This window comes from Orbilia oligospora (genome assembly GCF_000225545.1).
Source record: "Orbilia oligospora ATCC 24927 unplaced genomic scaffold scaffold00079, whole genome shotgun sequence".
NCBI lineage: Eukaryota > Fungi > Ascomycota > Orbiliomycetes > Orbiliales > Orbiliaceae > Orbilia > Orbilia oligospora.
The window spans coordinates 109,421-124,154 of NW_011645636.1; the positions used below are offsets into that span (position 1 = coordinate 109,421).

At 47.0% G+C, this 14,734-nt stretch overlaps 6 protein-coding genes across 6 annotated transcripts; 3 read left to right on the forward strand and 3 right to left on the reverse strand.

Annotated features, from left to right (window-relative positions):
- Positions 1 to 342: 342 nt before the first annotated feature.
- Positions 343 to 2,414, reverse strand: AOL_s00079g45 (uncharacterized protein; the record flags this gene model as incomplete). Its single annotated transcript, XM_011123920.1, has 8 exons — positions 343 to 464; positions 546 to 648; positions 743 to 1,250; positions 1,308 to 1,543; positions 1,594 to 1,622; positions 1,695 to 1,804; positions 1,866 to 1,990; positions 2,088 to 2,414. 8 exons carry the CDS (start codon positions 2,412 to 2,414, stop codon positions 343 to 345), a joined length of 1,560 nt encoding a protein of 519 aa, XP_011122222.1.
- A 1,429-nt stretch (positions 2,415 to 3,843) lies between these two features.
- On the reverse strand, positions 3,844 to 6,654 carry AOL_s00079g46 (uncharacterized protein; the record flags this gene model as incomplete). The annotated part of the gene is made up of 8 exons (XM_011123921.1): positions 3,844 to 3,888; positions 3,966 to 4,519; positions 4,583 to 5,153; positions 5,218 to 5,430; positions 5,496 to 5,825; positions 5,885 to 6,111; positions 6,180 to 6,282; positions 6,349 to 6,654. 8 exons carry the CDS (start codon positions 6,652 to 6,654, stop codon positions 3,844 to 3,846), a joined length of 2,349 nt encoding a protein of 782 aa, XP_011122223.1.
- A 589-nt stretch (positions 6,655 to 7,243) lies between these two features.
- Positions 7,244 to 7,768, forward strand: AOL_s00079g47 (uncharacterized protein; the record flags this gene model as incomplete). Its single annotated transcript, XM_011123922.1, has 1 exon — positions 7,244 to 7,768. The coding sequence occupies one exon, from the start codon at positions 7,244 to 7,246 to the stop codon at positions 7,766 to 7,768; it is 525 nt and encodes a 174-aa protein (XP_011122224.1).
- Positions 7,769 to 8,158: 390 nt separating this feature from the next.
- Positions 8,159 to 9,788, forward strand: AOL_s00079g48 (uncharacterized protein; the record flags this gene model as incomplete). Its single annotated transcript, XM_011123923.1, has 3 exons — positions 8,159 to 8,245; positions 8,303 to 9,013; positions 9,075 to 9,788. 3 exons carry the CDS (start codon positions 8,159 to 8,161, stop codon positions 9,786 to 9,788), a joined length of 1,512 nt encoding a protein of 503 aa, XP_011122225.1.
- Positions 9,789 to 10,638: 850 nt separating this feature from the next.
- Positions 10,639 to 12,633, forward strand: AOL_s00079g49 (uncharacterized protein; the record flags this gene model as incomplete). The annotated part of the gene is made up of 4 exons (XM_011123924.1): positions 10,639 to 10,897; positions 11,025 to 11,587; positions 11,673 to 12,085; positions 12,156 to 12,633. The coding sequence occupies 4 exons, from the start codon at positions 10,639 to 10,641 to the stop codon at positions 12,631 to 12,633; spliced, it is 1,713 nt and encodes a 570-aa protein (XP_011122226.1).
- A 669-nt stretch (positions 12,634 to 13,302) lies between these two features.
- Positions 13,303 to 14,097, reverse strand: AOL_s00079g50 (uncharacterized protein; the record flags this gene model as incomplete). Its single annotated transcript, XM_011123925.1, has 1 exon — positions 13,303 to 14,097. One exon carries the CDS (start codon positions 14,095 to 14,097, stop codon positions 13,303 to 13,305), a length of 795 nt encoding a protein of 264 aa, XP_011122227.1.
- Between the last annotated feature and the right edge of the window lie 637 nt (positions 14,098 to 14,734).

Below are 14,734 nucleotides of genomic sequence, written 5' to 3' on the forward strand. Positions count from 1 at the left end.
TTGCCTTGCGTCTTCTTACAGCTACTAAGATTCGTATCCTCTAAATCCTACTATCCGAGTTGGCTGGAGAGGAGCGACCCTAATCCACACAGGGTCACCAATGAAAAATCTTACAACATTAAAAAACATTGAAAATTATTAGTTATTAATATTATTAATGGCAAGTTTCTGAGGATATAACGATGCTAGTCTTCCGATAATTTTTCTAGTTGTTGTATCGGCCGTCGCTACAGCCTTACAAAGGATTTCAATCCACGAAAAGACGTATTGCTCCGAAATTTCTTTAGCATCAAGCCATCTACCTCATGAGAGTTGCTAAGAGAAATGCTACACTGTTAGGAACTAAACATGTATCGCTTCGGACACACGTGGATAGACCTGGATCATCCGCGAGTATAGGTCTGGATGTTGCTGAATAAGGACTTGTGGGTCGACAGCCATTGCCATGAAAAGGGTAGTGGCACCTGTAGCAAGGGAGAAGAAAAGAAAGCAGCTAGTTAGCATACTAAACTGTTTATATTGTACGATGTATGGTGCCTACTTACCAGACTTCAACGGATTGAGGAACGTATTGGCGATTTGCAATCCGATCAAGAATGAAAAGGCCATGACAATTGCCGTGTAAGTTCCGCGAGAGTTGTACGCAGGCTACGGTGCAATTTTGAGTTAGACTTCTGTTTCCAGACCCAGTGTGACACACGGTCCGTAATGCGTAGCTAGCGGGGGGAGGGTTGCTACCTACTTTTGTGAATTCGAGATATAAATAGGCCAGCAGAGCGCACAAGTACCCAACAAACATAGCGCCCATAGTTAAAACAGGAGAAATAAGGCAGTCTTGAATGAGGGCGTCGATCCCGCGGTCCTTAATCATACGCCATGTAGATTTGGCGGCGGGGAAATAAGCAGAACCATAGAGAGCGATATAACTATAGGCATACTCGTTCAAGAATTCCACCGCCCACTGAACGATAGCCAATATGCAAGATGCGATGCAGAAGATAACATATTGCAAGATATCCCCAGAGCTAGCAGCGTCGGAACTAGCTAAGGAAGCCGCCTGCCGAAGTAGTTGAATTATGCTGACTATTAGTGAACCCAGGCATATTGACCCGAAAGAGTATGTCATCGCTCGTCGGAAAGCACCCATTGTGGGATGAGATGGTGGAGCATTGGCACTAGAGCCGCCCGCCGAGAAGTACCAACTCCCATAAACTCCAGAAACGGTAACGTGCATTACATTTTTTATGACCCTAAAAAGGTATTAGTATCTCGGGTACTGGGTCAGTTCAGGGGATCAATCCGCTTACTCTGTTGTCCAGTAAGCGGCAAACGTTACAAAAGCGATAAGGCCATAAACCTTCCCATCAGAACATCCACCATTTCGGCACTGCGTATTTGATGAATTCGGGGTCCAGCGAACATAGATTCCGACCAGTGTAACCGAAAACCAGGCTGAAAATGCGAGGGCGACGACTCCTCCGATGAAAGATACGGTGAAAACATGCCCATAACTCTTAGCTACATCTATGACCGTTTGAAGCATCTAGAAGCCAGTTAGGAATCGTGAGATAGAATTTGAAGGGTTTAGCTTACGAGAACTGAGAATGGTATCCTGCTTCGCCCTAGAATTTGAGGTAATATACATTAGCATACACGGCCTCAGTTTTTCGAGCATTAAAATCACCGACACTCACATGTCCAAAAGCAGAATGCGTAAAACAAGGCAAAGATCAAGAAAATGATTGCAGCGGCATATTGTTTTCGGTAGAAGTAATAAGCGGCGGACCCGATGCCGATGAGGAAGCTAATTGCACTTTATTAATTCACTACACTTTGTAGGTCGAGTTATTTGAGGGGGGGCCTACTTGAGGATTGCGCTCAAGTAGATTATCTGCTTTGTCAATTTCCTACACATGAGTAGATATAGCAATGACACGACAAATGCAACAGCAAGAACAAAGGCGAATAGGATGACAGTATTCGTCGTTAACTATATCAAATGGCAGACCCGTTAGATCGTCGTCTTCAGCTAGGTACCAGCTGTGGCATTTTCGAATGAGGATTGGATAGATAGGTAAATTACACACCCCAAAACGAGCATTTGAATCAGAAATCCCAGATCCACTGGTCCTGTTGCTCTTGCTGTACCCTAGCAGGGAGAGAACTGAGACCGCAACAAACCCCAGGAAAGTCAGAAGCCATAGTATACCAGCCCAAAGATCGTTGAATTTAGGCTTCTCGATAACAAACTGTTCCTCGAAGGTTTCGCCTTGTTTTGGAGGAAGAGGGCCACCATACTGCTGGGGAGGATAGTTCTGCGGTGGCTGCTGCTGCTGCTCCTGAAGCTGGTAGTATCCTTGTGATTCTCCATATTGTTGTTGTGGGGGATAATAACCCTGCTGGTAGCCGGCCATTTTTCGAGATTTATCGAAGTGCGACCTTGAATCCCAAAGATGGTGAGAAGTGTCGCTGGTGGTTGTTTAACACCGCGCACCTACGTAATGTTGAATGAGGGCTCAAGAAGGCGGTTCTTAATTTAGGACAAGGCGACGGAAAGGACGACAATTGCAAACCCGATCGATCACCAACTAGTAAACGGATACTTAGAAGTAAGTATGTACGTCTACTTGGTGGATGGGCAAATACTAAGTAGTTGGACAAGTAGACGGACGGGTTCGAAGTGCTTCTTGCAGAATTCAAAATTTGGGATGGAAAAGAATGAAGGGATTTGACTGCTGGAAAGCGTCCGCATACTAAATTAACCTTAGCTTAGCGCCTGAAAACACCCACTCGAGGTGAGAGCTTCCCCTAACTGATCCCAAACTTACAGAGTAAACTCCGAAGCCTCTCGCCCTCTTGTTAAAGGTGGGCGACTGCTTTCGCACAGGCAATGCAAAACGCGCTAGAAAAATGAATGAATGGGTGAATGAATGCTGAATGCATGCATCCATGCACCCATGCGAACGTGAACCTGTAAGTACTTGGTAGGTACTTACATGACGTCAACACTTCGCCCATCGATGGCCCCCAAATTAAATTAAACCGGCTACCCAGTGCGAGTTAACATTTCGAAATTTCTATAATTCAAGAGCCCACGCCCTCATCACTTTTGGCGTAAACTGTCGACGTCTTAGAAGCCGGCAATCGGAACAGATCCGAGGCCGCGGGGTTATAGGTTTGGCATATGCCAGTTGCATAATATTAATATCTCCGGGCCGGGGTGTCCCTCGAATTAGGGAATATCCCTGGTTCCGGCCTACGTATAACATACACAAAATACGTATATATATGTATACATCCATTTCCGAGGCAATGACTGTCGGAAATTTCATCTGGCATCTATGTAATGTACTTGCATCTTAACATTGAGCATCTAATTAAGTACATATGGGCATCTGTATGGGTACTTAGGTACGTAAGCATTTGCAACATTTGTTCTTCATACCAATTCCGATCGTTGGCATCCAGCCTACCTGCCTTGGAATTGTGCATCTGAGACGAATAAAACTGCTTGGCAAGGTCCACTCCTCGGAAGCCGGCACAGCTGGTCTGTTACCCGAACGAGAAGCAAAGCCTGGTTTAGCATTAGCGCTAGCCTTATGATTTAAGTCAGCAGTTTAAATACTCGATATTCACCCAGTTAACCAAACGAATGAAAAAAGGAAGAGAATTACAACAGGAAGAAAAACGAAAAGAGAACGAGGGGTGGGGGGAATATTGTAACCGGTGTTTTCGAATTCTTGAATCCTTTGATTGAATTATCGGTGGCCGATTTGATTTATTAATTAAGCTGATACCAAGTCTGACTCGTAACGTTAACTCCGCAGTTAAGCAACGAGATAATCATTGGATCTTAACAAACTGTCCGATTGACGGGATACCATCCAACTACCAATGAGAACGAACAAATATCACGCTGATTAGCATTTATTCCATATCGAATAGACATGCTTGTAACAACCTACCAGAACGTAGATAACCCAAGGCCCGGGCTGTGCTGTATTTCTTGACGGGATTTTGAGGCGGATATTTTGGTGAGTGGTCCCGCTTTGGAATCCAGAATTATCCAGGAAAACCATCCGATGTCCCATGTGGACAGAATGGGTAACAAATCCCCCATGATAAAGTACAACCTTAACGCTCTTGGAGTCTCCGATAACATCAAATTCAAGCGTGTAGGTTCCGCCAGGAGCTAGCGTCTTGGCCGCAAGACGAATATTTCGAGGACGCCTACCAGCATTTTCGCCTAGAAGATACGGTGGAACCCAGCGCTCGACCCTAAAATCGGTGACGAAGGGATGTTGGCCGTTTGGTTGGAGGATTGGCTGTTCAACTGGATTTGATCCTGCGATGAGGACTGTCCCATCTAGAAGTAGCAATGCAACTGAGTGGTAAAGCCTTGGGATTGGACTGCCGGGGTATTCCGTGAAACGTTGTCCCCGAGGGGCATCAGGGTTATAGATGAGAGGAGATAAGGTCGGGCTATCCGCCAAGTCAAAACCCTGGGCTCCTCTATTGGCTGGAGGTCATTTCAAATGATGTTAGAAACTTTCCAGCGATATAATATTCACGGCAGACCTACCTCCATTCACCAGCAGGACTTTGCCATCTGCGAGCAAGAGACCGTCAACCATGACACGGCCTTGTGGCATACTTTCAAGAGTCCATTGTGCTCCGGGGTCATCAGCAATAATTCGACCACAAGAAGCATCGGTTGGGGATGTAATATCCTGATAAGCACCGCCTCCACAGACTAAAATATGCGATTTATACCCGTCAGAGCTAGAGAGTGGGAGTAGAACGCTAGTTCCCGTGTTTGGATACGTTCTATAACCCCCTGGAAGATCTGGCAGCTGGTGTACAACCGCGTTCTGGTCAACGTTGAAGATTTGAGCGAACTTCGAGATGAAGATGAAAAGGTTACCATCTCTTAGTGTGTGGATAAAAGGATACATATAATACGGCTGGGCCTTGACCAGAATACCCATACGGACCTTCACCCCATTTGTAATACCCTCAGGTGAGAGGATCTCGTAGGTCGGGTTATTATTCGTAGCAAGCGTTGGATCGAGACCGTTAAGACTGCCAGATGCAACGAAAACCCTACCATCTGGAAGGGTTTGAGCAGATGCATACCACCTTTTTGACGCAAGCTATTCAGGATAATACCGACGAGTTAACCCACGATTTCAATATTTTTTGGCGAAATTAACTCACTTTGTTCCCTGGTTCGATCCAATCATGCCCATCTAGGGATGCGGTTCCAAAGCCTCTTTGGAGGTACCTCAAAGCATCAAATCCATCAGTTACCGTCGGATCGATGAAGTCAAGGGGTCCATTTCCACCAATATTCAGAAGTCTGCCGTCGGCGAGAAATGTCCCACCAGAACAAAATGCATTTGTTTTATACGCAAGTGGTACTACTTGGCCCTAGAAATTATTGTTAGTATAGTAGTTGGTGCTTTTTTTTTTGAGGATATATACCACAAACGTACAGTGTTTGGGTCGAATTCTGATGAGTAGGCGTACTGTCCATTCCTAAGTCTAAGTTGGGAATAATTCTCGACTTTGTCCAAAAAAACCACTTTACCATTAGTCATTAGGGCAGCATGCATAGCAGGAACCCCGGCTTGCCCAATCACGCTGAAGAATGTGCCGAGCCCCCTATGTGCTGGGGCTGGCCCCGGAGCAGGAGAAATAGGTGCCCCGATACACTCGCCGCTCTGGCAGCCGACGCCGCAATGATCATCAGTCGTGCCGCAAAATCCATACATACTACAACATCTTCGCGGAAGGCCCTGTGACCAATCGCCACAGACAGCTCCCTATTGCCAACTTAGTCCAATATTTTTTAGAATTGGGTCAAAAACAGGACTAGACCTACATTATTCTGTACTCCACACTGACCATTTGTTGTAATAGGGCCGTTGTTCGACCCACCTCCGGGACGATGTGTGATTTTAGGTTCACTGGCGCTCGTGGCACGGCCCGGCGGCGGTGGTGAAGATTTACAACCTGATTGACAGCCTAGCGCAGGATTGCAATGGTCCTTAGTCACGCCGCAGAAACCAGCAGCCGAGCAGCACCTTCCGTATGGCCATTTCCCACAGACTTGGGGGCCGTGTACACGTGTTAGTATATTTGTTTTACCTGCCACATAGGAGTTTCAGGATCTATACAAATATTTCCGAATGCCTTCCCACATCGGCCATCTTTAGTTTCGGAGCCCAGAGCAGGCGAAATGGGCCTTTTGCAGCCTGATTGGCAACCATCGTTACAATGCTTTAAATCCTGTTAGTGAGTAGGCTTATTCAGATAATAGCTAGATAGGATTTCAATAAAACATACAGCTTCAGAGTTACCACACCAGCCGTACTTTGAGCAACAGGTACCTTTGTAGGTTTTGGAGTTTGGGTTGCAAAGAAGGCCGCCGTTTTGTACACCGCATTTCCCATCGGAGCTGTAGGCTCGAGCGAATTTCGGATGTGACTGATAGAGGCATATACCCTCCGTTCCACAAACCTGCCCTGCTTGACATTCCGTATACCCATGGATAATGATAGAGGGGTTACAGGCAATTTGTGGTTTAGGGAAAACAATGTTTGCCAGAACGAAAGTTGAGAGGGAAAGGATAGAAAGGAGTGTTGGTCGCATGGTTGATGATCCGAAATTGGGTATGAAATTCGTCAACAATATGATGTGAAAGAAGTCTTACACGTAGTGAGTGCCCTGGAATGGTACGTAGATGCTAGTTTTAGTGGATTGATACAGCATGCATATGGCGATGGAGCAAATGAAAGGAACAGAGTACATACTAGCCTAGTTCTATCGATCGTATGCTGAATGAGTTGACAAAGTAAGAGGTAGTGAGAGGTTGGTTAAAGATGTTTTTAGAAGGCCCAAAGTGATTGATCACTGGCGCCTACTTACCTCCTAGTATAGCTGATTTTTACTTGGAGACAGGGTGGGAGCCTACGCCAGAGTGCCCTGGAGATTCAGCTCTGGTTCCCATAGTGTGTTGATACTGTTGCATTTTACTATGCAAAGCCACAAATACGACAGTTGAGCCACATATATGTCTCGTGACCTCATCGGATGCACTGCCACCCTTCTCCCATGTTCTTCTAGGACAAAAACCAACATTCCACACTGTCTTGTCAACCATCTAGCTTTGATCTATGCACTCTCCACCTTTTCTCGTCTTCCCATCCTATACAACCATATCACTGAATCCGACACAACCATGTCACATTCACGTCAACGGCACTACGACTCTGGGCGCTTGGCCTATGATGACGAACGGGAAGACTACCATGATCGGGATCGAGCTTACAGCCAGAACTACGATCGAGAACGTGACCCAACGGGCTGGAGGGAGAGACGGGATGGTTCCTATTCACCCCGAGGTCGTGACCGCGCCTACCAGGATAACGCCCCTAGGCACGATTCGCGCGACCGGCTCTCCCCACCATACAGGAGGTTGGAAAGGTCTCGTTCGCCTTACTATCCGTCGAATGACACCAGACCACCACGACGAAATAGCTCACGATCGCCGTCGCCGGACTCGCGACATTATCGACGGTCATCGCCGTACGGTCGAGATCCCGAAAGACAAAGCCGACGTCAGTACTACGATCGAGATGCACCGGAACGTTACGATGATAGGGGGCCGTACTATGGCCAACCCTCGCGGGATATCATGCTGGAAGGAATTGGCGGGGATATGACCGATCACGACGTTGCTACCCTCTTACCCTTTGCTGTTTGAACGACAAGAAGCGAGCAAAAAGCACATCTACGACCCATCTCCCATGATGATTTTACATAAACTCCCTTTCTCGCTTCTCCGTTGTCTGCAGAATCATATGCTGAGATCGCGGCCGGGAAAAATTACCGTGGTCGGTCATTTTTACAGATACAAACCGAACTTCAAAGTCTAAATGTCGAAGGCTTAAATGCAGTAACTGTTATTAGAGAGCGCAAAACTGGTTTGTCGCAAACTGTTGGCAGGAGCACATATTCTTGCTTTCTTTGGTCTCTCCTTCACCTGTATTGATTGAATGGCATCGCTCGAACAGGAATATCCCGAGGTTTTGCATTCGCGCGGTTTAGAGAAATATCGGATTCTAAACGCTTTCTGGAACGGTTCTTTCCATCGATGACAATTAGCGGCGCCCGTATATCACTAGCATATGCCAAAGAACGGGCTGAATCGACTGTCACCGACGATTGGCACTGCAGTGTGGTTCGTTTTATACACCGTTGAACTATCGCATGACCCTACTAACTGTACCGTCATTAGTGCTTATTGTCAAACTTTCCTCGACGCACCGCCTGTTATCGATGTGGGACATCAAGGGCCGACTCGGAGGCAACCGGTCCTCTTCTAACATCCGCGCTTAATCACTTCTCCAACGACGGGTCTAAAGATGCAGGCGAAATACCATCTCAATTCTTATTGATCAGAGATCTAGAACCGAATGTAACTGAGGAGCTATTGCTAAAAGGCGCTCAAAAGCTATCGGCAGACGAATTCGCAATTAAAAGAATACTTCTTGTTCGAGACAGAAGAACGAATGAATCGTGGAGATTCGGTTTTGCTGAATTCTCGAACGTCGATGAGGCAAAAAGGGCATTCGAAAGGTATACGGCAATGGATGGCGGGTTTACCATCAAAAGTCGGCCGGTCACTGTTAGTTATATTCACCCTGGAGTTTTCGTCCCTATGATCCAGCCAAAACCTAGCAGTGAGAAGTGGACTTTCGAGCCTTTGGGAGGTATGGGGGGTGGCGTTAAATTGGCCTACTGGGATGAAGAAGGGTATTGTAAAGTCCATTTTGCCGAATATGCTATGCAAGACCCTACGAACGAACCTCAAAACAGGGCCAAGGAGGATTCAAAGCCGAGGAAGAAGACCGACAAAACCGCGTCGGACGCCGGAATGGCTGAGAAGACGAAAAAACGTAAAGCTGAGAACATAACTGGAAAGGAGCCAACAAATGCATCGAAAAAGGTGAGTCTATTCTGGAGTAGCGATGATAAGAGACACATACATTAATAGTTTTGATGCACAGCTTCCAAGCCACCTTCAATTCTGGCAGGAGAGACATACGGAATTACATGGCACAAATTTAACTGATCACAGCACTCCCGCTGCGGCGACAGTGGATGAGGATGAGGAAGATACATACCCAGCGAAATCATACGCAGATCCAGTCAAATTATGTTGTTACCTCTGCAGCCGACAGTTCAAAACGGAAATGGATGTCAACAAGCATGAGCGTGTTAGTGAACTGCATTTCAAAAACCTTAAAGACGAGAAATTGGTTAAGATAGCCGAGGCAAAACTCAGGAAAAACGGCATAGTGCGGGACAGGGAAACAGTAGACGACGATGGTCTAGCCTACCGAGATAGAGCAAAGGAGCGAAGAATCATACATTCGCAACCAGCAAATCCGGGCGCCGCGAAAGGCCAACAAAAGTCAAAAGAGGTGGCGGCTGCCCGTGAGTCTCCAGAGAAAGAGACAAAGGTACCTATTAGTCGCGGCGCTAGTCTACTTTCCAAGATGGGTTGGACCGAGGGACGCGGCCTTGGTGCTCAAGAAACTGGTATTACAGCACCGATTGTTGCTGGTATGTATGTAGAAGGCGTAGGTTTGGGAGCTAGCGGTGGGAAGGTTGGTGATGTTGATGGGACGCCGGAAGCTGGTAACTATCAGGGGTTCGTGGAGCGGACAAAAGAGAAAGCGCGAGGAAGATATGAAGAGTTAGATGCTAAGGGACGCTGAGATACCATAGCCAGAGGCCCGCACCGTACACCAGGTTCTAATATAGTCCGGTACCAAAATCGATCTCGCGCATTTGGTCCATCAAATTGTCTTTTTTTCTGTCGTTGCTGCTAAGCAAGGTTCTCCTTGCCAAAGGTGTCTATCAACATCTTAGGCCAAACACATTCGCCACACTACAATTGTCCAAGCACAAAGTGATGTCACTGAATTTGCAACTGCCAAGTGGTCACTATGTTTCATTGGACAGATCGTTCTTGCTGGGTCAGATTTTAGCACTATCTGGGAAGCCACACCGATTCACAAATCGACGGCTGGCCAGCGCTGGGCAAGACGTACATGCATATGCACTAGGTGCATAGGTACCTAAGAAGTACTTAAAGTAATTACTGAACAGTTACCAAAATCGTTCAAGCATGGTCAGATTGATGACAATTATGATTGTTTTGTGCTGCAAATCTCGAATATGAGGGTTAGAAAGGAGTTTAGTGCGGCCAGAGCGGCCTCAAGCCAAGAGCACGTAGAAAAGCGGGTGCCCAGCCCTCTATCATGATCACGATCGATCTCTAGATCTTATTTTCGTTTTCGGTTCATTCGTCTATATCTTCTTTTGCAATTGATATTCTTCGTTTCCCTTTTCTTCTTTTTCATTTTAATTAACCTAACATTTTAATATTTTGATACATCCCACTGAGGCCGAATCGTCAGTCGCAACGTATTTTACTTCAAGGCCCTGTGAGCGAAGGAGTGTTCTCAGCCCCCAACCAAACACCAAATCTTTGAGGCATAGAGATCGAGAGGCGGTTCAACCAGAAAGCGATATCGGTATTATTTCACAGGAAGTTTGGACAGTATGCCGTACGCGAAATTATGGAGCAAAATACCAGTGACGATAGCCTTTTCGCTGTTGATAACAGCTGGTTCAAGCCTACTAGCCGCAACAGCTGAAGAACTTATAGAGCGCCAGACTGGAAATAATCCTTTTTCGGGACAGTTCTGCGACTACACATCATTCCAGGCGAGCGTAGTCGGCGACCGGTTACTGATGTTTGGCGGTAACTTGACGATAAATAAGGGAGCAAATAGTAAAGAGAAGAGAGAGCTAGAGCCCGGTTAGTTTTCTTTAAATTCTTAACCCACATACACAAGCCCGTAGTATTATGGTGTGCATTTACCTACGTGCATACATGCATCCCACGGAGAGAAATGCCTAACGTTTAGCCTTCGTTTTAAATTTAGGGTTCCAGTTCTTTTCGATGCTCCTAAATGAAACATTTCAAGCGACTGCAAGCGTCAGCGAGTACCTTAGGAGGGAACCAGACCCTGCGGCGGAAAAGAGGATAGCGTCTATGCGCGATGGCGGAGCGTATAGCTACAATGGAGATATATACTTTTACGGTGGCCAACAGTTGTTCAATGCTGGAGACGATGATCTCATATATAAATGCACACCTACATCCCGGGATATCGTCTGGAACTCTGCAGCTATCAACGGGAACGTTAGAAGAACTATAACGAAGGGTGCCTCGGTTGATGCCTCCTCTGAAAATAAAGGGTTCTATTTCGGAGGACAAAGCATCATTGCAAAGGGCTCGGACGATGCACAGGCAGATCGGGTGCTCAATGGCACCTTGTCAAACAATCTTATCGTTGTGAGCTTCTCATCGGGGAAACAGGAGTTTGCGAATATAACGGCTTCCGCAAGCAGATCAAGGCCGCTGACCCAAAGTAACTTATTATTTGTGCCTGCGGGAAAAGAAGGCATCTTGGTTAACCTTGGCGGCGACGATGGGACTGGCGACGTACGTAGTTCCTTACACTGGAATCTAAGTTTCGAACATTTTGCTCGATTTACTGCCAATTTGAAATGTTAACTTCGGATTTTAGGGTGCGTGGGAGGACCTACAAGTCTTTGACATCGGATCCTCCACGTGGTTCAACCAGCGAACACGAGGGAATCTTACATCAGGCAACTCCAGATATCCTGGGCCTGGCACCTGCTCTGTTGTTCAGTCTGATGGCGATAACCACTTTATATACGTCTATGGTGGCAGTAACCGTGCGCCTGGTCAATCCCAACTCGCAATCCTGACAATCCCCACCTTCCAGTGGTTTACAGTCTCGAAACGAAGTTACCCTAGCAAAGTCAATGCGCAGTGTCAGCTCGTGGGAGAACGTCAAATGTTGATCCTCGGCGGTCGAAGTTCCAATGGACGTGGCGACTGTGGTGGGAATAGCTTTTTAGAAATATTGGATATCAGTTCCTTGGATATCGTTTCCATTTTCCCAAACAGCAATCCGTAAGTTGCTTTTGGTATCGATACCGCCAGAAGACACGACTAGTACCTAGTTCCCTGACATTTATCACAGGTTCACGCCACCGCCGCTCGTCAGAACTGCATCTAACTCATCCAACCCTTTAGATGGGTGGACCGACCCTGAACTCCAGGGACTATACGAAGTTCAATACCAAACGTTCGCACAGCGGAACCGAGAATCCAAGTCAGAAAAGGGTCCCATAATCGGGGGTGTAGTTGGTGGAGTTGCCGGAGTAATAATCCTTGGTATAATCGCTGTTTTTTTTATCATGAGAAGCCACCGAAAAAAGAGTACAAGAGACGTGAAGGAAGCCGTGGCAGAAGTTAAGAGGAACAGTGCAGCTCAACCATTCCTTGGACATCCATCTCCAGCCTTCACCTCAGGGGAATATCCAAACGCATACCCACACGGACATCCACCAAGCCAGTCGTATAAAGACGACTACATCGTAGAAGCACCCGCAAACCCGGCCCCTGTGGAACTGCCGCCCTCTACCCCGGCTATGCGGCCAATAGAACTTCCATCCTAGGGCTCATATCACATGATTCTTGGATTGCGTACCATTATGTAGTAGTCCCTAGGGATCATATCGTGGCTAGCTCCCTTATGTGCAAAATCGGGATAGTGCTTTTCAAGGGTGCAATACTAGGACGACGATCATCGACTCGTGGAGTCTGTTTTCGTATTGGCGGGACAGCATAGAATTGTCTTAAAATTAAACTAAATATGAAACACCAACACGCATATGATTGTCGTTTGGCTGGCCTTGAGGCCGGCTGGCTAGTTTGAAGGGGGATCTCGCTATTATATGGGGGATATATATGATACTGTTTCATAATAACATTTAAATACAATGCAATGAAGAAAGTTGAGGGAGTTCCAACTATCTACTTATATAAGATCGAACAAAGACTCAAACTAACACTATGGAAGTGTGACGGTGCTAGAATAACTTATAGAAAACTCGTAAGCCGTTTGTAATTTGCAGATGTGTGAAGATAAAATGATGATACAGGAAACTGGAATAAAATAGTATAAAAGTGGATGAGTGGAATATTGTCGGTGAAGATTTGATAGGTCATAGTGGTCTGGAGGCAAGACGGGTGCGAGTTCAAGGTCTTAGTAAGGTATACAAAACAAAAAAACGTTCAATCGGGGTGAATGTTTTTTTTGGGCATTCAAAGCTCTAATTCCGATTTCACATCTGAGACATCATGAAATCCCAGGATTTACCTTCCGTATCGATATCTTCCTCGTCCTTTGACTCTTCGACATCCCCGTCTTTCGAGGCCTTGTCACTAAACTCTCCAGTTGAGTTGACTTTCTTTGTCTCCTCCTGCAGATCCTTCTTCTCTTCTACTTTCGCTACCGGTGTTTGCCTTGCAACTGGTGGCCTGAGGGTGCTAGGGCAAGGTTCATCGAATATCGGGTTATGAAGGGGCCTTGGGGCCCGAGGATCTATAACATGATTCGCATTTTCGAGATCACCAGTGTTGCCGCCGTTGTGTCGACCACATGTACAAAGAAACAACTCTGCTGTAGAAAGAGCGTGGGGCGAGTTCCGGGCCGAAAGTACAGGGTGGAGGGAATTGTAAGTATCGTATGTCAGTCCAGGAGCATTTTGCCTGATTGGATTATCCCGAGGGAATATTCGAGATGAAAAATTTGGATTATAGAGGCCTTTTGAAACCTGTTTAGCTTGGCGACGAGCAGCTACTGCCTGGTACTGGCGAGATTGCTGGCCCCGCGAGCCAGGAGTGATAAAAGCAACTGGAGGAAGCCCCGATCTGCTTGGAGGAACAGGGGGTAGTCCACGCGACACAGTAGATGAACCAATGGAGCCAATGGGGGTTCTGCTCGAAGGTGTTTCCGGCAGCGAGCTTGAGCTGTTATACGATGGGAGACCTCCATCGGCAGTGTATGGAGGGGGGTCAATAGTCGACCGATAGGAAGGTGCGTTGGACCAGATGGAAGCAGTATCGTCGTCCCTCATGGCGCCGGTATACACGGTACATACTACTTACTCAAGTAGTATGCATGCGCCCTTGACTGCTAGTACGTACTTCTTGACGGTGCAAACCGTGTTGAACTGTTGCAGATTGAGCGGTCTTTTTATAAAGGCCATCGTTCGCCGCCAAGCAGGCCAAGTCCCCGTCAGCCTAGTAACGTTGCGACTACCTCGGAGCGCTGCGCCCGACATCATCAACTGGAGGTACAGAATACAAGGTGTTGCTGTGTTGCCGAGTTTCTGTGTTGCCGAGTTGCTGTTGTGTTTCTTTGTTTCTGTGTTGCGGTGTTGCATTGGGGTTGTGGCTGGCGTCTGTGGCGTCTGTGGCGGTTACGGCGTCTAGCAGTCAGGCGTTGCTTTGCTGTGGCCACGGTAGGCACACAACAGCTCCCGGTCGAGCCACGAAACGACCTCCATCCGACTTCTGACCCTTCCTCGTTCACGTCGCTTTCATCCAATCGCCAATTGTCGGACTCAAGGCTGTTGGCTTCAGCCTGGTTTTTCTATCAACGTTCATCCACGGCCCAGTGCTGTTCCCAAGCGACGATATTGGCCTCTCGTGAGCCTCCAAGCTTTACAGCTCGCCCACTATCCATATCTGGAGCTTCCAACGACCCCCTAG